Consider the following 25,385-nt stretch of genomic DNA (forward strand, 5'->3'; position numbering starts at 1 on the left):
AGTATGCTTAAAATGGCAGTGAGGCTGAGTTCCTTGGTAATACTTGCCCCCTGCCCTCTGCCACCCTTTATTCAACATTACTGAGCCAAGAAGGATGGTAGGGGATGGCTCTGAGAAATGGAGCTCCTGTGCATGGGCCCTCAGTCACAGGTTCCAGGGACAGGGTCTTTTTGATGGTAGCTCCACAGTTGTGGAATTCTCCTCCCAGGGAACTCCACTAAACCCTCTCTTTCCCACTTTAAAAAGGACTTTGTTTTTATCTTGTAAGGTTTTTTTTAGAGTGATTTTCTGTTGGCTCTTGTATAGATTTATATGGGTAGCTCATCCAGCTATAGACTGAATATATAAGTGCCTTAACCCTTTTTTTCTTAAACAGAACAGATGTAAAAAAAAATTATCTTGGAATAACTGATTCTTAATGATGGAATATAAATGTTTAGTAAACCCCAGTATTTTCAAAACAATTATTTGGATGTGCATTCTGCAGCCATCTATGAAAGGCAGAAATAAGTTGTAAAACTCAATGTCTATGCTGATTAACTACTATCTATTGGTTGGGCATGGTAGTATGTCTGTTGGTTTCCTGAACCTTTGAAAACATGGAATTTGAGGCCATATTCATTATTCTGTGTGCCATATTTCTTTAATCAGTAGCTTTGTATAATTAGATGCTGTTGTTTCTTTTTATCTCTCTCTTTGGTGCAGTAGGCCCTCTTTTTTACTCCAATCTGTCTTGTGTCAACTTTAGCCCTGTTATTCTTGGGGATAATAGTTTAATTCCTTCCACAATCTTCCTTTCTGTTAAACACAAGTGTAGCTTACTGGTTTCTTCTATAGAACTATCACATGAATGTGTCTTGCCTTTCTTAGGAGCTGTCTGCCAGACTACTGTCCATTCACAGCGAAGACCACCTAATAGTGGTAACATTTTGGACCTTTGAAGAAATCTGGAAGTTTGTAACGTATTATTCCCTTGGTAAAGCACTTCTGCCTATAAGAAAGTTCAGTATTTTTGTGGTTATTGGTAACTCTGAATAGTAAAAAATATAAACTGCTTTACAAACATAAGTTAAGTTTAAAGAATAGATTTTAAATGCTGTATATGGTGATACTTCAGTTAATGATTGAACAAAATCCAAAATGGAAGATTCATGGACCAGATATTTGGAGTCTACCTCTTGGATCCATTTTGGATTGGATCCAGATCCCTCCAAGATGTGGGTGTGATCAAAAATAGATTCTTTCATGCCACTTTTGTTCGCAGGAGTTGCCCTCCCCCCTTTTCTCAAATTATTGAGCTAGGAAGTATGACTGGCTCCCGCAAACTGGTGTGGGTGGGCCATGGGTTCTACAATCTGGGAATTGTGGGAACTGTAACTCCTGTGGTGTCCTGAGTCCCTGGATGCTGCAGCAAATGGTTGCTAGGGATGCTAGGAACCTTTCCGAGATGCTAGGAATCATTAGGAACTAGATTTCCCATAGTTGCTCTCATCCTTGGATGCCATAGTGGTGAGTAGGCAAAATAGTCTCCAGGATCTGAGGCTCTTCTGTAATGGTTCCCAGGAGCACTCTAGTAAAGACTCAACAAAGTAATACATTTGTATAGATTTATTGATTTATGGGATCCTGATTAACCTAGCTCCCAATCAAACCAGATTCGTGGGCACTAAAGTGAAACAAATTACAAATGGAGCCATTTAACAGTTTATTGAGTACACAAAGATGATATGTGGAGACAGAAATAATATACAAAGAAAGCGCATGTCCCTTCAGCTGACAAAGCCGGCCTTCACCACAGCTGATAGTATTCTGCCCCCCCCCCCCAAAAATGAGATGTTACCCTAGTACCAGCAAGATTTCTCCAGGTTGGTAGCGTACGTACTCCCCCTTGGAGCGAGATCAAATTGGTTTGCGTTGTTCTCAACTTATATAGTCCTCTTTCATATTCTCGAAGATGTTCGAACCATCCCAGTCTGAGAAATTAATTGCCATTCCTGTGAGAAAGAGGCTCTGACATTCCACCCAAGGAGGGAGTGCCTCCCAGCTCATGGGTGAGATAAAACACTACACCCTTATCTCAAAAGGGTTAGGTAACCAGGTAGATGTACAGTTGTTTACATATGGAGCTGCACTTGCTTGGTACCAATTAAGAGTATGTAAGAAGCCCACTAAAAAAGCTGCCCATCAAGGGGCCTACCTTTTGGTTAGCTAAAATCTGCTCACTACATTAGACTACACAAGTCTCTATGCATTTAACACACTATTCAGAACGCAGCTGTGGGAGTTCACTAAAACTCCTCGCCAGTTCTTCCAGTATCAAATCCACTACAGCATTACCCTAAATTATTTCCAGAGCAGAGTAAGGTGCACCTGTCCATTAATAATGTTGGTGTTAGAAATAATGTAATCCAATAGAAATAGTTATAGGGTATAATTGCATGCGTGGGACCGCGGTGGCTTAGTGGTTAAGACGCTGAACTGCAGACTGGAAGGTCAGCAGGTCAGCAGTTTGAGACCCGAGTGCTGCGTGACGGAGTGAGCTCCCGTCTTCAGTCCCAGCTTCTGCCAACCTAGCAGTTTGAAAGCAAGAAATTGCAAGTAGATAAATAGGTACCGCTTTGGCGGGAAAGGTAGCAGCATTCCGTGCACCTCGGTGTTCAGTCATGCCGGCCACATGACCACAGAAGCGTCTTAGGACAGCGCTGGCTCTTCGGCTTAGAAACGGGGATGAGCACCACACCCTAGAGTCAGACACGACTGGTTGGGGACACCTTTACCTTTACCTTTTTATAATTGCATGCACTATATTTCAATGGCTTTTTGAGTGAAGTGTGCTTGTAATAGGCTGTCATCTGAACTTCTTGAGTTCAAAGAAGTTTCAGTTTGAGAAAACATTCAGGATATAATTTGACCAAAATTAGGTACCCAGATGCAGTTGGTTTCAATGGCAGAGATAGCATGTATTGAGATTAGAATCAGTGGTACTTAAAAGAACTAAAGTCACCAGAATTCAAAAGAAGTCTTTTCCCATTTTTGCAACATTCAATGTGGTATAACAAAGTGCTGAAAGATCATTTCTGTAAGACACAGCTGCCTTGCAGCTTTAGCCTTCTTTTTCTTTTGTGAATTTAAATAACCTTAGATCTCTTGGATTGCAGATACAAACACTATGGAGTTCAGATAAATGTGATTAAGATATCTGCCCACATTCTGTTGTTAGTGGCTTTTTAAAAAAAGAGTAAATTGCTTTAAATAATAGGTCTATATTGAAAAATGTCTTTGACAGGTTTTTTAAATCATTGTATGGAGAATCTGTTGCTAGACGACTGTTTATGGCTCTCTCCACCAGCGGAAGCAGTTGGAATTGATATCCATCTAGATGAAGAATGTCTTGACATGATATACAGAGGACTCTTAATTCAAGAAGGTAGCAGTGTTTGTAATTATTATTATGATCATCAGGAACTATTCAATATTCACTGAACTGAATGAAGATCTTTTGGAACAAATTTTGTTGAATATTCTGTATTACAAGTGAATGTTGCATTGTCTTCCCACCCACTTCTATAACAATGTACTATAAAGTTTTATTTGTAATATCAAAAAATGTCAAGTATAATTAAACAAACATAATTAATTGCAAGTTGGAGCAAAATGAAATATGTACACAAAAAAAGTATCTGTACACTTTTATAAACATAAATGCAGGTCAAAGTACAATGATATGTTAGGAACATACAGCCTGCAAACAAAGCATGAAGGGATTAAGAGACACCTACAGTTAAAAGTAACCCAGTCAATGTTTAGTTATTGCCATCCTGGAGGTTACACCAAGATCGCTGTATTTAAGGAAGTTTTGTAAAGACAACAGATGTAACACTTTGAATGTTTTAGTAAACACAGTTAGTTAACTTAAACCTCTCATTAGATTTTTCTCCATAAACTATGTTCGCAGGTAACCAACTTGTCATATATAAGAAGCAATGTTATCTTTTTACCAATATTAACACCTCTGGCATTTTCTTATGCAAAAGATTCTATGAAATTTTAAGTGAAGGCTATTAATTAGGATGGAAGAAAAAACAGACTAAATTTAATAATAAAGGCTTATTGACAAAATGTATTGACTTACTTTGGCTGGGACTCAGAGTGAGGATGCATATAAATTTAGTATAAGTAGTTATTTATTTCTATTGGAAAGCCTCCCAACTCATACAGAGCTGGTGTGTATCAGTAGTTCATGTAGTTCATGTTTAAAAGTCTTCAAAATACTAGACCTGTTTTATATGTAGCTTTTTCCTTAAGGTACCTTCTTTGTATTTCATCCTGAAAATGTTGTAAGTGAAAAAAGAAGTGCAGATGACAGAGGAGCGGTCAGGATTTACCAGCTGAAGTGGGCTGCTACTGAGAGAGCCGCAGAAGCAACAGGGTGGGATGACCTAGCTAAAGGCACTTCAGAGCCCCTGATCGCTTTTCATCAGTAGGTACCTGAACCTGATTTTCAGTTCCGTGTGTGTGTGTGTGCACACACTTGTGCACAAATATATTTTTCATAACACAGAATGACTTTTTTATAATAAAGTACATGTCTCTTCCTAATTTGACACCAGATGGGGGAAGGATTAATATTCAATTTTTTTGATGTATACTGAAAGCGAGGATCATTCTTGCCATATTTTCAAAATAATGCTATCCTTATGAATGTATGCTATATCCAACTGAAGCACAAAATACAACTATTTTCTGTAAAGAAAGAAAACTGATTTTCCATCCTTCAATTCAAAATCAAAAGAGCTGTATGAAAAATGTAAAGAACAGTGTGTAGCAATAGTGGCGTTCAGAAGAGCCGCCCTGCCCTCCCCCTGCCAAGTGTCCAATGAATGTATGAAGGAGTAAAAGGATTGCACTGGCTAGCTTCACTGACCACTTGTGCTGGCCACAACCTCTGGTGGCCACATATTCAGCGTCTGTGTGAAGAGGGACTAATTTCACACTATTGTCAAAGGCACAGACTCTGGGGTATGGCCACTGAGGATGGTGGCAGAAAACTTGGCTTGCAGGCATGTTCCTGCTGCCCTTGCATTCATGTAAGGGGGCTGTTTTGAACATTCCTAGTATTGGTTTCTTTCTGATTCCATCTGATGGTTAAATGGGAAGTGACTTGAAAGAACTGTCATTTTTCATTTGGAATAAAACATGCTTATATAGAATGGCACTTAAAGATCCAGTTAATCAGTTTGTTATTATGCAAGCAGTATGTTACATTTCACAATGAATATTTAACACAGCTTTCTTGCAAACCTAAATTTAGCAACAACAGTGAGATGATATATAAACAGCCACAATCCAACACAGAGATAAGTTCCCTTTTGAAAGAATTAATGAGAGAATACATGTGAAGTTCTTTTAAACCTCAAAAGCAATATATAAATGCTGAGTATTAGAAGATCCTTTGTGTTGGATGGCGGCCAGCTTGATTCATTTACAAAGAAGAAAATAGGAAAAACTTCATCTTTTTTTGTAAAGGACAATTCCTCCTTCCTTTCCATTTTATGTGTAATCTGCATTGAACAATGGCATTTTACATCACCAGGAAACTGAATTCGTGTGCTCTGGTATTTTCCTACTCTTCCACAATTTGTGCAGTTTCACTTATTATAACAAATATAATAGTTTATTTAAAGTGAGTGCTGAAGTGATCTGAAGTCTGAGGTAGTGTTTGTTCAGAGCATTATTAAAATTGTTGATACCATTTATTTTAGCCTTTCTAATTTCCTTGAACTTTTCCATTCAAGGTGGTTTCTTAAAACAAGTGCAGACCCTGCTGATTTTGCCAGAAAAATGGAATCTGTAGTCACTGATCAAATTGGTAAGTAACTGCGATTAAAATAGAAGCCCTAATAATATTACTTATTTTCATCTCTGCTGCATTGGGTTGGAGAAATGTTTTCACCAATACCATGCAGATCATATAAATCCCCCCTCACCCACCAAATGGATTATGTGTTTATTACATTTTTATACCACCCAATAGCCAAAGCTATTCCATATCTATGACATGTATCCTGCCCCAATGTTTGTAAAGCTGAGGAATGAACTAATGTTTAACTTGGTAGGACCACCACTTGTGAAATTGGTGCTATTTTATTTTTTGCCTTGTGATTATCTGCTATTATGGACAGGGTTGGCTCATTAGGCAGAAGATACTGAGGGACAGGGAGCGGAGGCAAGGTGTTGGAGGACACAGCTGTGTCCTCCAACACCTTGTCTCCACTCCTACTAGATACCCCCCAAACTAGCCTGCTGCCCTCAGGTGTAGTGGAGGATACTGTCCTGTCTACAGTGTGGAAGTAAGATTGAACTGCCAGTCCAGCTGGCTTCTCTGCATGGAATGGGGATAACGCCATCTTGCATTTTGCCTCAGGCAGCAAAATGCTGGCCCTGCGTATGGAATAGAATCATAGAATAGTAGGGTTGGAAGGGGCCTACAAGGCCATCAAGTCCAACCCCCTGCTCAATGCAGGAATCCAAGTCAGAGCATCCCTGACAGATGGCTGTCCAGCCTCGTCTTAAATGCCTCCAGTGTTGGAGGGCCCACAACCTCACTAGGTCACTGGTTCCATTGTTGTATTGCTCTAACAGTCAGGACGTTTTTCCTGATGTTCAGCTGGAATCTGGCTTCCTGTAACTTGAGCCCATCATTCCATGTCCTGCACTCTGGGATGATTGAGAAGAGATCCTGGCCTTCCTCTCTGTGACAACCTTTCAAGTACTTGAAGAGCGCTATCATATCTCCCCTCAGTCTCTCTTCTCAAGGCTAAACATGCCCAGTTCTTTCAGTCTCTCTTCATAGGGCTTTGTTTCCAGTCCCCTGATCATCTTTGTTGCCCTCCTCTGAACCCTCTCCAGCTTGCCTGCATCCTTCTTCAAGTGTGGTGCCCAGAACTGGACACAGTACTCCAGATGAGGCCTAACCAGTGCTGAGTAGAAGGGAACTAGTACTTCCTGGGATTTGGAAGCTATGCTTGTATTAATGTAGCCCAAAATGGCATTTGCCTTTTTTGCAGCCACATCACACTGTTGGCTCATCTTCAGCTTGTGATGGACAACAATTCCAAGATCCTTCTTGCTTGTAGTGTTGTTGAGTCAGGTATCCCCCATCTTGTAACTGTGCATTTGGTTTCTTTTTCCTAGGTGCAGAACTTGGCATGTATCCCTATTAAATGTCATTCTGTTGTTTTCTGCCCAGTGCTCCAGTCTATCCAGATCACTTTGAATTTTGTTTCTGTCTTCCAAGGTATTAGCAAATCTGATGAGCATTCCCTGCACCTCCTCCTCCAAGTCATTAATACAAATGTTGAAGAGCACTGGGCCCAGGACTGAGCCCTGCGATACCCCACTCGTTACCTCTCCCCAGTTTGAGAAGCTCCCATTGATAAGCACTCTTTGAGTCCGATTCTGTAGCCAACTGTGGATCCACCGGATCATTGTTTCATCTAGCCCACGTTGAGCTAGTTTGCTCATCAGGATATCATGGGGCACTTTGTCGAAAGCTTTGCTGAAGTCAAGGTATATGATGTCTACAGCATTCCCACGGTCTACAAGGGAGGTTACTTGATCAAAAAATGGGATCAGATTTGTCTGGCAGGACTTGTTTTTGACAAATCCATGTTGGCTTTGAGTAATCACTGCATTGTTTTCAAGGTGCTTACAGATGGATTGCTTTATCATCTGCTCCAGAATTTTCCAAAAGACTGATGTCAGACTGACTGGTCTGTAGTTCCCAGGTTCCTCCTTTTTACCCTTTTTGAAGATAGGGACCACATTAGCCCTCCTCCAGTCATCTGGCACTTCCCCCGTCCTCCATGATTTCTCAAAGAGAATAGACGGCAGTTCTGAGAGTTCTTCTGCCAGTTCCTTTATTACTCTAGGATGCAGTTCATTTGGCCCTGGAGATTTGAACTCATTCAAAGTAATTAGGTGTTCCTTGACCATATGCCTATCTCAGCTGCAATCCCGCCCCTTCAGCTTGTACTTCGCCTTTGCCAGGGAGGTCATAAACCCTCTTTTGGGAGGGTCTGAGCCAAAGTAGGAATTGAGCACCTCTGCCTTTTCTTTGTCATCTGTTATCATTTTGCCATCTTTATTTAATAGCTGAACAACCATTTCTTTCCTCTGCCTTTTACTATGCACATAGCTGAAGAAAGACTTTTTGTTGTTTTTAGCATCCCTCGCTAACCTCAGCTCGTTCTAGCTTTAGCCTTCCTGAGACCATCCCTGCAATTCTGTGCTACCTGCCTGTACTCTTCCTTTGGTACTTGGCCTTCTTTCCACTTCCTATATGTGTCCTTTTTTGTTTTCAGGTCATCCCTAAGCTTTTTGTGAAGCCACATTGGCTTCTTCTGTTGTCTTCCACCTTTTCTTCTTGTTGGAATGGTTTGTAATTGTGCCTTGAGAATTTCCTTTTTTAAAAGCTCCCACCCATCTTGGACTCCTTTTCTCGTTAGTGTCGCTTGCTATGGGACCTTACTGATCATTGTTCTGAGTTTATGAAAATCAGCTTTCCTAAAATCCAGGGTACACGTTTGACTACACTCGGCTTTTGCTTCCCTTAGAACCATGAACTCAAGTACAACATGTTCACTTTCCCCCAGAGTTCCTGTAACTGCTACTTTATCCACTAAACAATTGTAAAGGAGTACAAATTCATTGGCTTGCAAAAGAACATCATGTATGTCATCTCACGCCATAACCTACCTCACATGGATGTTGCATGCCTGTCATTGTCATTTTAAATGGCCTCTTCCCAAGGGAGTGGATATTCTCATAAAAGGCCCTTGTTCCCTCAGTTATCTGGCTCTGCTCTATACCATGCTTTTTCCATTGTGGAAGTTAAAACTGCAGGGAACTCAAGGCAGAGCCTTTTTTGTGATGATGTCCATGCTCTGAAACAATCTCTTTGCCCAGGAAGGCCAGCATTGCTGCTTCGTTATTTTTCCTAGGAAGGTACCACTGAGCTATGGCCCTTCCCCACTGGCTAGTTAAGACGTCTTTATTTACTAAAGTTAAAAAAACTTTCCTTGTGCAATGTGTATGGCTTTACATACTACTTTTGTTGTGGCTATTGTGTTGCATAGTTCTACAATTTTATTTTTTAATTGTTATTACTTTATTTTATTATTTATTTAATTATATGTATTGCATGCCTTTCCTCCAAGGAGTTCAAGGCAACATACGTGGTTTAGTTCTGTTCCCCACTTATCCTCACAACAATAGTGACTGGCCCACAGTGAGCTTCATAGCTGAATGTGGATTTGAAGCCAATTTTACCCAGTGCTATTGTGGCAATGTAGCCACTTAACCACAACGGCTCTTCAAATCTAGGTTGGTTTAGGTCTAATAAATGCATGCATCTCTGGAGGTGTATGATACATTTTGAGGAATTCTTTGGGAAGGCAACTATTGGTTGCTGCTGGTTAGAAGGAAGCCTCTGATCTCAGAGGCTTCTGCATATCAAATGTCCTGCCAAGCTGTTGCCAGCAGGACAGGAGAAGCAACGGAGGTGATTTTTGCTTCTCTGTCTTCCTTTTTTTCTTGTTTCCTCTAGACAGGCCTCTGAGCCCATCTAGAGGAGGCACGCTGCCAGGGATGGGGCTAGACAGTGCACAGGTTTTCATATCCTGGCCTCTCCTCTCTTCTCCCCACCCACTGGAACACCTCCTTTTTGACCTCTACAAGGTCATCTGAGGCCACTTTTGTGACCTTGGAAAGCAGGCGCTGTGATTATTTCTGTGGTGGCTGGGAGGGGAAGGGGGAGGGATTGGATCTTGAAGTCTCCCTTCCAAAGTCGTCTATGGTTTTGGGAATAGGAATCCAAAAAATCCTACAGTCCCTGGGATGCTCTCCAGAGACCATAGGATTGTGCCCTAATGAACTCTATGAATAAAATGTGCTAACCTCATTTATGGTACCCTGAATTCTTTAAAAGAAGGGAAAAACAAAAAATATAATTCAACAGTACACAGAGAAAGAATGACAGACTTAAAGCAATCTAATCAAATTGCATGCCAGCCAGCTAGCATTTAGCCAGCATTACTAAGGCACTTGTGAATGGAGGTGTCAGTGGCTTGTGCAGTATATCAGAGTGATACAGCCTTTTGATTTCCATTGGCATAGCAGGGGCCATTTGCTACAAGTCGAAGTGAAAAATGAACATACAATATCCAGAAATGTAGGGCTGTTATGAAACAACAGCCTGTAGCAGGGCCCCATCTACATGGGAAATTTACTCCAGTGCTACTGCACCTCACATATGGATGTGGCACATGATGTTCCCCCCTCTCCACAGCAACCATGGATTTTCATGCTGTAAAATCCACATTTTTGCAAAGTTGTTTTGTGACAGATTTTCCCAGCATGCCAGCTTCAGGGTGGTTTGGAAGTCTGTGTCACCTCAACTAGGGATACTGGTGTTGTTGCCAACTGGGAGGAGCAGCACTGATAGGAGGAAAGGAAAGTTGCGTCATCTTCCCTATCCAGAGGAGCAGAGCTTCGCATAAGGTTCATGACTTTAAAAGATGATTTGTTTTCCCCCAAATGAGCCTTAAAGTCAGCATGTTGCTTTGGGATCACTGTAGTTCTTTTGAAATCTCAATTTCTGTCCTCAGAACAGCCCGCTAAATATGTCTACTCAGAAGGAATTCCCATTGACTTCCACTGCACTTTCTCAGCATGGAGCAGAGAGAGGGGTGGAGAAGCCTCCTATTTTAAATCTGCGCTTATCCAGAGAAGCACACCTTTGCATAAGGTTAATGACTTTCTTTTAAGGAAGGTTGTTGATGCCACGAGAGTCCACCCATATATGCCGAAACTTAATGTCATTTCTCGTGCAGTCTGCCACACAAAAGCAGTTCTTTTCTTTTCTTTTTGGTATATGCTGCTTTAATTGGCTGTATGTGCCATGGGAGGAGCAAATCCAATCTGATGAAAATGCAGTTTTAAACTGAATCACATTGGAAAGTGTCTTCATGTAGATTGCTCCCAGGAATGCTTCAACCTAGTTCCTGTATTATCATCTCCATGTAATGAGATGTTGATTAAGGACTGGTTCTCCACATGGCAAAACCTCCTGCTATACCCTGTGCATCAGCTCATAGTTGTGTGCCCATAAATAATGGGGCAAATCTAATTCAGCACATACAGCATTGTTCTGTACAAAAATAGGAGGATGGAGCGAAGAAGGAAGACCCACCAAGAGACTATTACAGTAATCCAGGCAGTAAACAACCAAGGCATGAACAAGAAGCCCCGCTGTCTTGGGGGTCAGAAAATGGCGGATCCAGTGGATGGTCACAAGATGAAAGCTACATGCCCTGGCTGTCACATTCACAAATGAGCAAAGTGACAGCCGATCATCTATCAGAACCCTGAGATCCATGGCCTCTGAGATGAGGGTCACCTGACAGCCCTGGAGGAGAAGGGGAGAAACACTCAAGAGACGGGCAGGACGATCAGGATGAAAAATCAGGACTTCTGTCTTGTCCATATTCAACTTTAACCGATGGGAGGACATCCACGACGGGATGTCTAAAAGGCAACTTGTCAAGGAGATCCAAGCCTCAGTATTCAGCTGAGGATAAGACTGGTACACCTGAATGTCATCAGCATAAATATGATAGCAAAAACCCAAACTAGAAATAAGCATACCCAAAGGAAGTGTATAAAAGGAAAAAAGAACAGGGCCCAATACTGAGCCCTGCAGGACACCAACAGTGAAGGGAAAAGAATGAAAAGCCCCTTTCAAGCACTGCCGTTTCTCCAGGAGGAATGTGCAGCTGTGATTGGACAACGTGCATGATGCTATCCCAGCATTGTGAGGATTCCTTGTTTATCAGCAGTCAGAATCCTTCTCACCCCCATGCAAATGCAACTGTTTCATGTTCTTCTGAGAAAGCAGGGGATAGCTGAGCTGTTGTTATAGGTACCTATTGGATGGCACCTGTGACATCAAACTAAAGGATGTTACAGGTCCCATCCCACCTACCTATGCCATGATAAATGATTTCTTGTTGTGTCTTTTTAGCATCTATCTAAATCTAATCTTGTGAGTGTGATTTGTAATACTGAAACTAATGTCACTGACAGCTTATTGTCTTGCTTGCTTAAATCAAATGCCTATGTACTCACATTATCACGTTACTGTATCTTCTAATTCTTTATTATGCAGTCACAGGATTTTCTGTAGCAATTATTAGCCATGAAAGTGCTGTGCCTGAGGAAATTGGTTTCCAGGAAGGAGACAGAATTGAAATTATTGGCTACTTTATGACATGCATGCAGTGGTTTGTGGGAAGACATGTCCCTACTGGCCAAGTTGGTTTTGTACAGAGCAGTCATGTCAAACCCGATGGCTTCAAGACCACTGAAACTGAGTAAGTATTATGGATGATGACAAAGCAAGGCAGTTGCATCTAGCCATCTACAGCTTTGGTTTGAGAAATGTTCCTACTGTGTGCATTGATGGTCATGAAATTAAATCTCCCACCTGATGTTTGTGCTCCCTTGTGTGCATCACATCTTTACCTTGCAATGAGTTCCCTGTAATATGGGGAGATATGAGTTGCTACATAAAGAATCAGTGTTGGCTCAAGGGACTTAGAACTCAAAACCTGTTAGCCAGCTATATTGTTATGGATATTCTATTCCTTAATTGCTAAATGTATTGATAGATATGTGCTATTAAAAGTGACTTCCATGAATGTGAGTGTACTAAGTGTGTTTACATGAGGGAAGACTAGAAGGAATAATAGAATAACTTTTCACTTGGAATAACTATTTCCAAGTGAAGGATCTGTAGGCTTCGAGTCTCCAAGTAAAGAACTGACCAGTTCGTTTAGATCACTATGTGAAATGCAGGCACAACACCACTGTTTTTTACCCTTTGTTGCATCCTTAGGGTTGCCAGGGCACAATGGTGCACTGACAACAGAAGCCACAAGTGGCACAATTCCCCTGTCTAGACCAGCCTGGTACCCTCCATATGTTTTGAAGTACAGTTCCCAGCATTTATGACCATTGGCCATGCTGGCTGGGGTTCATGGGAGTTGAAGTACCAAACATCTGGAGAGCACCAGGCTGGGGCAAGCTGGACTAGACCTAGCAACTCTGTGCCCCATTGGATTTCTTCCTTTTTGCCAATACTGCACAATCCTTCTTGTCTGTAGGCCTCTGTATAGTTCTGCCCCATTCTTATTTTCTCCTTACCTGTTCCTCTCTTCAATGTCCCTTCCCCTCCATGTGTCCATCACCCATTATTTCCTCCTATTCTTGCATTCTTTGACCAACCTGGGACATGGAATAATGGGCTCAAGTTACAGGAAGCCAGATTCTGACTGAATATCAGGAAAAAACTTCCTGACTGTTAGAGCAATACGACAATAGAACGAATTCCCTAGGGAGGTGGTGGGCTCTCCCACACTGGAGGCATTCAAGATGAGGCTGGACAGCTATCTGTCAGGGATGCTTTGACTTGGGATTCCTGCATTGAGCAGAGGGTTGGACTCTATGGTCTTGTAGGCCCCTTCCAGCCCTACTATTCTATGATTCTATGAACCTGCCACCTGAAAAGCCTAGGGTGAACCTAGGGATCATAAATGTCCTAATTCTTCTGTATTGTATGCCTTCTTCAGACCTCCATACCTGGCTTTCTTCAAAGATCAGCATTCTTTTTTTACAAGAGAAAAAGCCCTTTTGGAAGTAAATGTGATGAGGCTCTTGACACAAACATCAAATTATAGCATTTGCAATATGTATCAAATAGGTAAGCAACTCGGATGTTATGTAATCACCTACATGAAATATATGTGCAAGGCTTCTTGTTTGCTCACCTTGGATTTTGCCAGTGTGGAATGCCCAGTTATGCTGATTCAGTCCCATTGACCCTGATATAGTTTAGGTAGTATTATGAGCATGAAGTTGCAGATTCAATAATTGGAGTCAGTCAAAGAAAGTTCTCGATTTATTGGCAAACATCAAGCATAAAAGCCATAGCCATCCATATACTTATTAATAATAGGTTGTATCCCAACTTAACCATGCTTAGAGTAGATCTGTTGAAATCAATGGGAAAAGTCATTCATGACTAACCTAAGTCTCATTTATTTCAGTTCGTCTACCTTAAGCATGACTAAGTCTGGACCCAAGTTGATATTTTTCCTAGTGTGGCTTAGTGGTTAGGACAGTCTTCCACAACCTGGTACCCTCCAGACATGTTAGAGTTCAACTCCCATCAGCCCAAGCCAGCATGGCCAATGAACAGGAATGGTGGGAGTTGTCATCTAAAACATCTGGAGGACACCAGGTTGGGGAAAGCTGGGTTAGGGAGTTGATCTTGAGAGTGGGTGAATCTGGATTTTAGTCCCATGGCCAGCTGGCTTACTTTTGAGGAAGGGCTGTAGCTCAGTGGGAGAGTAGATATTTTGCATGCAAAAAGTCCCAGGTTCAATTTTTGTCTGAAATCCTGAGAGATGCTGCTTATCAGTGTTGACAATTATGAGCTAGATAGTCTGATTCAGAATAAGGCAGCTTCTTATGTCCCAAGCAAATATGAATAAAATATGAATAAAATCAATACTCAGTAAATATAAAACCTGTCTTGAGTTGTTCAATGTGTCTTGACCTTATAATCTTCCTTAGGGGCTTCTATCTAGAAAAAGTAACATATCTGAAACAAATGGAGAGCTCCATGGTTTAGTTCTGAATAAACTGATAAGTCTTGAAATTTTGGCCAAGCTGTTAAAAAGTCATATTCTACCTTCGTTGTGTTATTTATTTATATTAATTTTTAAAAATATTTTTGAGTTGCCTTTTAGTCCAGAAGGGCCCCCAATGTGACTTACAATTTAAAACTTTAAAACAATTTAGCAACTTAAAATATCACACACAGCACAATTAAAAACAGGGGGAAACCATCTTTAAAAACAGACAGCGGAGCTATTACATCTAAAATCATTTGGAAATGATGGAGAACAAAAAAAAATTTAAAAGCCCACCTAAAACTAAGCAAAGAAGAGGTCAGTCTAAATTTAGGGAGAGAATTCCATAATCAGGGTACCACTATAGGGAAAGCCCTATCCCCTTTCCCCACCAGCCTAGCCTCTCTTGGTGGTGGGACATACATAAGTGCCTCTGAAGGAGATCACCAGAAGTTGGTGTGCTGCCACCAGAAGTAGCTGTAGTGCTGGAATCCCAGTAACTCTGCTGGGAATTAGGGCACATGAGGAGCCCAGGCCGTGTTTCCCAGCAGAATTAGGCTTCCCAAAGCCCAACAAACAGGTGTTCGGTGGGCCATGGGGAGCCCCTTTCAATAGAAAAACAGGGCACATGATCCCCCGGTGCCCTGTTTCTCTGCAGAAATTTATTCTGCCAGGAAATAAGGAACATGGGGGAGCACACTCCTTGTTTCCCAGGTAAACAGCTCTTTGGCAGGCTGTGGGGTACCCAATTCTGCTGGGAAGCCCAGCATGCTTTTCCTGCATGCCTTGTTTCCCAGCAGAATCTGTGGCACAGTGGTGATTTTCAGGGGACAGCAGTGGCAGATTTTGGCAGCATAGCAGTGGCCTTGGCAGGCCACATGTTGACCTCCCCTGATGTGGGATGAGGCTGTCTTTCAGATATTCTGGCCCCAAAACATTAAGCCTTAATCCCATGAATGAGCAGGCTCTTCTCTATAAAATATGCACAAGATTGCTCTTGCATTGAGCAGGGGGTTGGACTCGATGGCCTTGTAGGCCCCTTCCAGCCCTACTATTCTATGATTCTATGATCCAAAGCTATGTTTATTGCACCAGAGAGTTTTGTTTGGGTGGAGAAGATCACCAATCTAATTCCTCTTTGGCAAAGGAAAGACTTTGGCTGCAATTATTCTAGTTCTTCAGGAATGGCAGTACGGATGGATGAAACAGCCTGCAATAGCAGCTAATGTCAAGCATATGCAAAGTAAAGGTACCAAATTATTTCACTGACAGAACTGGGCTGCATAAATGGTATCACATTCACATTGCACTTTTTTATGTGGCTCCATTTTCTGCAACAACTTTGACTACCATATTTAAGACACATGACCAAAATACACTTTCTTTTTTCTGGTTAGATGGACAAGAAGATTTTGAACTTGAAAAATCTGCAGAACGAGGTAAAGGGTTCAAATATTTGAGATGGTGGTAAATCTATGATCAATCTCTCATTTTTAAAAAATGTAAAAAGAGTTGGGGCACATTGGATTGGTGTGATGCCTCTGGGGGAAGTGGTTTATCCCCTTTACCCCATGCCCTCATTGAAATCAACACCCCAAAGCTATTCCCTCTGGGCTCCATCGCACAGGCAGGGAAAAAAAGCATTACAGCGCTTGGGGTGTAGCGACAGCGCCTCCCTGGCTCCTGCCCCTTTCCCTCCCCTTGCACGTTACTAGAAGATAGGGACTGACATGCAGACAGGCCCGCTCCATCTCCCCACCCCACCCCTTCAGTGTTTTTAACAATCTCTGCCATTTATTCAGCCATTTACTCATGGGGAATGTACAGCAGGGGGGCGTCCCGGCAGGTTGGAAGGCTGGCACGCTTCTCTGCCAACCTGCCACTCTTTTGACTCGCTGCTCCACCACCTTGCTGCTCTGCTGACCTGCTGCCTTGTTCAGAACGCTGCAGGCAAGGACCAAAGTGGTGCAGGCACAGGAAGGCGACACACCCCACAGCCCATCCTGACCGCCTTCACCATCATGACTGCCCCCCCCACAAACCAAAACAACCACCCACAGCCGCAAACACACAGCGATTCATTCGCGCTAGAGGAGAAATACACAGGGAAGTCATGGAGCTCCATTTGCACATATTTGGAAAAATACCACATTTTTTCTGTTTGAGGAAAACACGGGATAGCTGGGTAGAAACAATGGGATAATGACTGGATGATGACGACGTCATGTAATGGACCCGCACAATTCAGTGAGTGGCCAATCATGAATGTGCAATAAACTGGAGATGTAGATACGCCCCCTGTCTTGTAGTTTTTGCTTTTTTCCCCTTGTGCAGTGAGGTAAATGCATACAAACAACATAATGTAGTTTTATATTTCTCTTGAAAGCAATTTTTGCACTTCCTTGAGCAGGTGCTGCTTTGGATTCACTCTGATTTTATTATTTCTTGGGATTGTTTATGAACTTTATATGTGAAGGAGTAGCCCTTCAGCTCACATGTGCCTTCCTTCTGTTTTCTTTGAGTACCCAGGGAGGGCAGGGTGAGGCAAAGTTGCCCTTCCTCTCATACCTGGTTCATAAATTGACTTCAGACCAGGCTCTTACACTTTGGGCATTTATCTCAATGGGTTGGATCCAGACTCCGTCATACTTAGAATAGACCTGTTGACTTGGGACATAGGTTAGCCTTGGATAACAAGTCCCATTGACTTTACAGCTCTACTGTAAGTATTTTATTTATTTATTTATTTATTGCATTTATACCCCGCCTTTCTCCCTCTCGCAAGGAACTCAAGGCGGCTTACATTATCCTCCTCCTCACCGTTGTATCCTCACAACAACAACCCTGTGAGGTAGGTTGGGCTGAGAGTCTGTGACTGGCCCAAAGTCACCCAGTGAGCTTCCATGGCCAAGTGGGGACTAGAACCCGGATCTCCCGGCTCCCAGTCCGTCACTCTCACCACTACACTACACTGGCTCTGTAGTATGACGGAGTCTGGATCCAACCCATTCTGTTTCTATGGTTTTCATAGGTAACATGTGTTGTTCTCAATGAAGGCTATAAGACTGTTTTTCTAAAAGGAAGGTGAACTTTATTCTTATGGTTTCCTTATTTACCTTTGTTTCAGCTTCTTATAATTTTCTTCATGTCCTCCACCTTCTTGTGTATTTCAGAGATGTCACATAGCCTCATTAATAAAACCTCTAACATGATGAGATACAAAGTGGTGCAGTCATTAATGAAAGTGAAAAACTTACAGCTGCACAGGGAAGAGACAGATGATCAGAAAGGACAATTCTCTGCTTTGAATGGAGAGATGCCTTCTGTATCCCAGGAGCCACGTTTCTGCATATGCCGAGATGAATTTTGTGGTCCAGAAAGCTGTGATTCATTACTGTTGTTTCTGAATGGTAAAAGCTATGAGACCAGCTTCAAAAGCCTATATGATCTCTCATTTTCCTTTCTGAACACCTTGTTTTATGGTTATGCCAATGAGGAAGAACTGGTTAATTATTTTGTACTGGCAAGGGAAGCAGCCAAACAAGCAAGTCTGCCACGGGCCTTGACGAGGCTGTGCTATCTCCTGGGGAGAATGAGTGTCCGGAAGTTCAAACTTTCTCAAGCCCGAGTTTATTTTGAAGAAGCTTTGGCAACTATACAAGGAGATTTTAGTGACCTTTATCTTATAACTACTCTTTATACAAATCTAATAGGCATCTACCTGAAACAGAAGAATAAGGAAAAATGTACATGCCTTTTTGACAAGGTTGCTTCTTTGCTCATGGGAACTCCCAACTACATCAGCAGCACAGACATGGAGTCGGATATTCTGAAGTATGCTTTAAAAAGAGCAGTGCTCAGTCAAAGCAAGAATGCAGAAGCCAGAGCATGCTTCCTGCTAGCAAAGCATTATCTGACCTTTAAAAAAGGTGAAGAAGCACTTCCATTCCTAGAAAGGCTGCAGCTTCTGAATAATGACTTGGGTTTGCAAAATGGCTCATTGTCAGTTGATTGCTATTTTAAGCTAGGCCAACTCTATAGTCAAAAGTGTTTGCCCCACCTTGTGCTAAGCTGTGTCAAGGTTGCCTCTTCTTGTAGCTCATGTACTTTGCTGGAGTCATTCAGAAGCATTGATTTAGTATTAAAAAATGCTCCCAAGCTCCATAGTCTAAAACCTGTGGGGCAAACACATCCCTCCCAAATTGCATATTATCTCAGGCAAATACTCCACTTGCTGGAGACTAATGAAGAACACCAAAAACTGTGCAGCATGGTTTACTGTAATCTCTCTCTACTATACAGCCATCATAAACAATACAGAAAAGCAATTGATTACATGGAGAAGGTTCTAGACATAAATGCAGATACAAGCATTGAAGAAATGATTAACCATTTAGTCTTTCTCAGTTGGTTATATATTCTCCATGGACAAAACACTGTGGCTCTGGACATTCTAAATGCCATAGTAGAGTCTTCACAGAGCAGCCAGCAACAGTTAGGCATTATTTATAACATGATTGCCATTGGTTTGAGGCGGATGAACAATACAAAGCAAGCAGCAGAGAGCTACTGTAAAGCTCTGAGCATATCAAGAGAGTTGGGAATCGTACATAATCAGGCTGTGGCTTTGGCCAACTTTGGGATTCTCTGTCTGCATTCAGCTGCCAGAAGCCTTGGGGAGCATTTCTTAATTAAAGCAGTAAAGCTGTTCTCTGAACTGCCAACTGTTGAGTCTGGAAAGGATTTTATAGATACCCTCCTCAGGCTGGGATGCCACTATGCCAATGGAATTTATAAAGACAAAGGGAGGTGCTGTTATGAATGGGCATTTTTGGTGGCAATTGAAATGAACCATTTGGAAGGTATGTATATTTCTTTGCTTTCAAAACTAGGACAACTTGTATTTAAGGGTCTTCTTTCCAGGTGCTGAGATGAGAAGCTTTCCCTGCAGGTGGAAATATGAGGAAAGTTGGTCTTTCTGTCCTTCCGTCCTTCTTTCCTTCCTTCCTTATCTTTGTAATCTCATCTGCTCTCTTTAGTCTTTGTTGGCATTATCCATTGACTTCCTTGTGTCTCCTCCCTCTTCCTACTAGACAAAGCTTCTCAACACAAGGGCTGCTGCTTCTCTGTTCTTCCTCTGCTGTCATGACATGGAACCAGCAATGGATGTAAAAAGAAAGGAGAGATAATGGAAACTTCCTCTCTCCTTCTATAACACCCCTAATTATTATTACTGTTCATCATTTTCAACATGCAAAGCATTTTCATAGAATCAGAATAGTAGAGTTGGAAGGGGCCTACAAGACCATCGAGTCCAACCCCCTGCTCAATGCAGGAATCAAAGTCAGAGCAACCCCGACAGATGGCTGTCCAGTCTCATCTTGAATGCCTCCAGTGTGGGACAGCCCACCATCTCCCTAGGTAAATGGTTCCATTGTTGTATTGCTCTAACAGTCAGGATGTTTTCCCTGATATTCAGCTGGAATCTGAATATCCAGCTGAATTACAGGGCTTCCTGTAACTTGAGCCCATTATTCCATGTCCTGCACTCTGGGATGATGGAGAAGAGATTCTGGCCTTCCTGTCTGTGACAACCTTTCAAGTACTTGAAGAGCGCTATCATGTCTCCCCTCAATCTTCTCTTCTCAAGGCTAAACATGCCCAGTTCTTCCAATCTGTCTTCATAGGGCTTTGTTTCCAGTCTCCTGATCATCTTTGTTGCCCTTCTCCGAACCCTCTCCAGGTCTTCATCCAAAGTGTGGTGCCCAGAACTGGACACAGTACTCCAGATGAGGCCTAACCAGTGCTGAGTAGAGGGGAACTAGTACTTCCTGGGATTTGGAAGCTATGCATTAATGCAGCCCAAAAGAACATTTGCCTTTTTTGCAGCCACATCACATTGTTGGCTCATATTCAGCTTGTGATCAACAACAATTCCAAGATCCTTCTCGCTTGTAGTGTTGTTGAGCCACGTATCCCCCATCTTGTAACTGTGCATTTGGTTTCTTTTTCCTAGGTGCAGAACTTGGCATTTCTCCCTATTAAATGTCATTCTGTTGTTTTCTGCCCAGCACTCCAGTCTATCCAGATCACTTTGAATTTTGTTTCTGTCTTCCAAGGTATTAGCTATCCTGCCAATTCTGTGTCATCTGCAGATTTTATCAGCATTCCGTGCACCTCCTCCTCCAAGTCATTAATACAAAGGTTGAAGAGCACTGGGCCCAGGACTGAGCCCTGCAGTATCCCGCTCGTTACCTCTCCCCAGTTTGGGACGATCTAATTGATAAGCACTCTTTGAGTCTGATTCTGTAGCCAACTGTGGATCCACTGGATCATTGTTTCATCTAGCCCACTTTGAGCTAGTTTGCTCATCAGGATATCATGGGGCACTTTGTCGAAAGCTTTGCTGAAGTCAAGGTATATTATGTCCACAGCATTCCCATAGTCCATAAGAGAGGTTACTTGATAAAAAAATGAGATCAGATTCGTCTGGCAGGATTTGTTCTTGACAAATCCTTGTTGGCTTTGAGTAATCACTGCATTGTTTTCAAGGTGCTTACAGATGGATTGCTTTATAACCTGTTCCAGAATTTTCCCAGGGATTGATGTAAGACTGACTGGTCTGTAGTTCCCAGGTTCCTCCTTTTTGCCCTTTTTGAAGATAGGGACAACATTAGCCCTCCTCCAGTCATCTGGCACTTCACCCATCGTCCATGATCTCTCAAAGAGAATAGACAGTGGTTCTGAGAGTTCTTCTGCCAGTTCCTTTATTACTCTAGGGTGCAGTTCATCTGTCCCTGGAGATTTGAACTCATTCAAAGTAATTAGGTGTTCCTTCACCATTTGCCTATCAATCGCAAGCTGCAATCCTGCTCCTTCAGCCTGTACTTCGCCTTTGCCAGGGGGCTCAGGGGGCTCCTTCTCACACTCTTTTGGGAGAAGACTGAGCCAAAGTAGGAACTGAGCACTTCTGCCTTTTCTTTGTCATCTGTTATCATTTTGCCATCCTTATTTAACAGCTAAACCACCATTTATTTCCTCTGTCTTTTACTGTGCACTATGAAGAAAGCTTTTTGGTGCTTTCAGCATCCCTCGCTAATCTCAGCTATTTCTCAGCTTTAGCCTTCCTGACGCCATCCCTGCAATTTTGTGCTACCTGCCTGTACTCTTCTTTTGTTACTTGGCCTTCCTTCCACTTCCTATATGTGTCCTTTTTTGTTTTCAGGTCATCTCTAAGCTTTTTGTGAAGCCACATTGGCTTCTTCTGTTGTCTTCCACCTTTTCTTCTTGTTGGAATTGTTTGTAATTGTGCCTTGAGAATTTCCTTTTTTAAAAGCTCCCACCCATCTTGGACTCCTTTTCTCATTAGAGTTGCTTACCATGGGACCTTACTTATCATTGTTCTGAGTTTATTAAAATCAGCTTTCCTAAAATCCAGGGTACGGGTTTGGCTACACTCAGCTTTTGCTTCCTTTAGAACCATGAACTCAAGTATAACATGGTTGCTTTCCCCCAGAGTTCCTGTAACTGCTACTTTATCCACTAAGTCATCTCTGTTGGTTAGGATCAAGTCAAGGATAGCCGATCCTCTAGTTCCTTCCTCTACTTTCTGTAGGAGGAAGTTATCTGCCACACAAGTCAGGAATTTCCTGGAGGGGCCATGTTTTGCAGAGTTTTTCTCCCAACAAATACCAGGGAAATTGAAGTCCCCCATTTTGTAATCTTAATTGTGTTTGACTGTGCACAAATATGGTGTTGGCTACTACTATTCTACTTTTGTGATGAGGAATCGAGAACCAAGGGCTGTAGCTCAGTAGCAGCGCACATGCTGTGCATGCAAAAGGTCCCAGGTCCAATCCTTAGTGAAAATGAGGTTCTGACTTTGCCCCAGTGGGAGAGAGTGTAACCAATATTTAATATATTGTTCAATATATTTGAAAATATACTTCAAAACCTGAGCAGGAAAACAGTGAATACTCTTTCAACTTGTTAAATAAAGGAAACACGCCACACAGGAAGTCTGAATGGGGCTCATGCGGCACCTTGGGGGCACTGGGGACATCAGGGGGTGAAGCAGGATTCAGCCATCAAATCCCGCTTCAGCTCTGGAGGGCAAAGTAGGTTGTGCGGGGGGGGGGAACCAGCCCAAAGCAAATTGGGCCCACCTCGGAAGCCCTGAAGCAGCCTCTGAGGTGGATTGAAGATCCCTGCATAGCCCTAATTTACAATATTATTAATGTAGATATTGAACAAACATCTTTGCTTTACTCGTTTGATCATAGAGATTTCTTCTGACCATGTCCCATCTGTGCTAACCCTTATCCACATATTTGTGTCTGTTTACAATTCCCAAGCCAGGAACAGCAATTTCTCATCAATCTAAGTTCCCTGCAAGCTTATCCCACAATTGACTCCTGTTGACTGAATCAAAGGCTGAAGTAAATGAAAGTAGCAAGTAGCCTTTTGGAAGGACCAGTAGTACATTTATGAATCAAACAGTGCAAAACAAAAATGTGGTCCACCATACTATGGCCTTTCCTAAACCCAGCTTGCTCTGGGTGTCAGGTATTATTATCATCTTCCCAATCAGACAACTTCTGGAGGAGGAAATGGCTAAAGATTTTAGAGCTAATATCCAGTAAATTGATTGGTTGATAGTTCTGAGACTTAGAGTTATCTCCTTTCTAATAAATCGGAAAGATCATATTCATCTGTCATCCTTCAGGAAAGATTCCTGTGTTATTAATATCAGAAAATAGTTTTGCTAACAGAGGTGCCCACCATTAAGGATTAGTCATAAAACCTTCCAGGGGGATCATATCCTCCCTAGGTGCTTTATACACTACCAGGGCATGGATAAGTTTGCTTACCTTGTTCTGTGACTGGGGGCCATTCTGGATATGCTGCCAAGATCTGGATGGAAGATGAACTTCTGCTGCCAGTACCAATATAATTTCTAAAGATATAACTAAAATAAAGTATGTCAAGTACTAGCTGAAATGCATGCCTGTAATGCAGGATTTGATCCATTATCTTTTATAGTAATCAAGCCCCCAAATTTTCTCTCTTTCCTCTTTGTGGCTGCAAGACCCAGCTCCTTCCATCACAAGTATCTTCCTAAGAATGTTTTTCTTCCTAAGAAAGTTCTTATAATCTAAGCAACAAGAAGCCAGTGCTTCCAAATCTGCTTCCAACTTCAAGTGCCTTACCGTTCTAGTTAATGTAGAGCCTCTCTACACAAAGCTTTTATTGTGTGCTCATGACTGCTCACTCACAGCAGTTTGTGGGTCCTTTACATTATGTGGTCATCCTCCAGGGCCTCTCCTGTGCTTTGCATCCATTATCGCGGGTTTTTTTGCTAACAAGGAAAGTCTGGTATTATTTAGAAATGGCGGAATGAGAGTCTTGTCTAATTGCACTATAACACAGCACCATCTAGTGGCTGTATAATATAAAATGGCAGAGAAAGAAAACCCTCGGAAAAAATCACGTGTAAAGGAGCCAACGTAATCCTGCAAAGAATCCAGAAGCAGAAGCCTTGGTAAAGGTGTGAGATAAAAGTCTCATTTAGAAATGCCCTGAGTCAAGTTCTCTTTAGCTTGTCTACATTCTGTATCATACCACCCAACTTCGTGAAAGACCAATCCATGCATATTTACAGACTGTCCTTGTTAGGAATGGCCTTAAGGCATTGGCTATAATCAGGGATCTAAGAATCCACCATTAGGATCTAAGTGGCCTTCAACAATGTTTTGGCATACTCCTAAAAGGATTATTCAAATGATCCTGGAATGACTGACTGTCATCTTCAACATTTCCCACTTATGATTGTTCCCTGTGTTGTGTCCATAGGTAAGGGACACACTTGGCAGTTTGTATGAAGATGGGCCAAAGTATAGGTAAATGATTGCTCTCTGGTCAATCTATCATGCTGTAGCTCACCTCATAAGGCAATAACTTTGGTGAGCAAAATATGTACTCTGTGACACTACCTGATCTGCTATTAAGAAGCGTAAAATACACATTACACTTATCCTGCCAACTGCCATGAAGGCATAGTAGCTGGAAACAGGACATTAGCTGAAGTAGTCTCTGTCCTTGTTCACTAACTGTTTTATGCTGTGAAAAGTGAACATGTGGAAAGACATCACTACAGTCCAGACCGAAAGCATTTTTGCTTTTGTTGGGTCCTGAGCCAAAATGAGTATTAAAAACACCACAGACTGTTATACTTGCTTAAGGGAACTGTGCCTCACAAAGGTTCAATACTTCTGCCAATTCTTGCTATAGAACCTTTGAGCTCAGTGAAGATTAATTAAATGTTTGAGACAACATGGAATAGCCTTAACTCTGGTCTTAAACCAGTAGGTTTTTTGATCATTGGATTTCTCTGGTTTTTAAAACAGAAATGTATTATTACAATTTCTGAAAAAAAGCAAAAACAAACTAAAAAACAAAACACAAACAAATGATTAACTAAGTAAATGTGTACAAATGAACAGATAAGACCCTATGTGTTCAGAAAGGCTTACTTCTGAGTAAGCCTTCACAGGATTCAAGCATAGCTTTTTCCTTTTCCTCCCTCCCCTCCTCAGTGATCTGTCAATCAGTGAGAGTGGTTCCCTCAGCCTT

The 25,385-nt window shown here is 42.0% G+C and overlaps 1 protein-coding gene across 1 annotated transcript in view; it reads left to right on the forward strand.

The window, feature by feature from the left end:
* The window catches only part of SH3TC1 (SH3 domain and tetratricopeptide repeats 1), a 55,082-nt gene that overhangs the window by 12,814 nt on the left and 16,883 nt on the right, over positions 1 to 25,385 (forward strand). Inside the window, exons 4-11 of the mRNA XM_084860358.1 lie at positions 871 to 976; positions 3,287 to 3,427; positions 4,306 to 4,480; positions 5,796 to 5,869; positions 12,227 to 12,431; positions 13,689 to 13,819; positions 16,151 to 16,192; positions 17,927 to 19,615. Coding sequence (XP_084716484.1) covers positions 871 to 976; positions 3,287 to 3,427; positions 4,306 to 4,480; positions 5,796 to 5,869; positions 12,227 to 12,431; positions 13,689 to 13,819; positions 16,151 to 16,192; positions 17,927 to 19,615 — 2,563 coding nt within the window. The remainder of the gene's footprint in view (positions 1 to 870; positions 977 to 3,286; positions 3,428 to 4,305; positions 4,481 to 5,795; positions 5,870 to 12,226; positions 12,432 to 13,688; positions 13,820 to 16,150; positions 16,193 to 17,926; positions 19,616 to 25,385) is intronic.

The sequence above is a fragment of the Heloderma suspectum genome, chromosome 5, assembly GCF_057233095.1.
Source record: "Heloderma suspectum isolate Gila_16-S chromosome 5, 16-S_ref, whole genome shotgun sequence".
NCBI lineage: Eukaryota > Metazoa > Chordata > Lepidosauria > Squamata > Helodermatidae > Heloderma > Heloderma suspectum.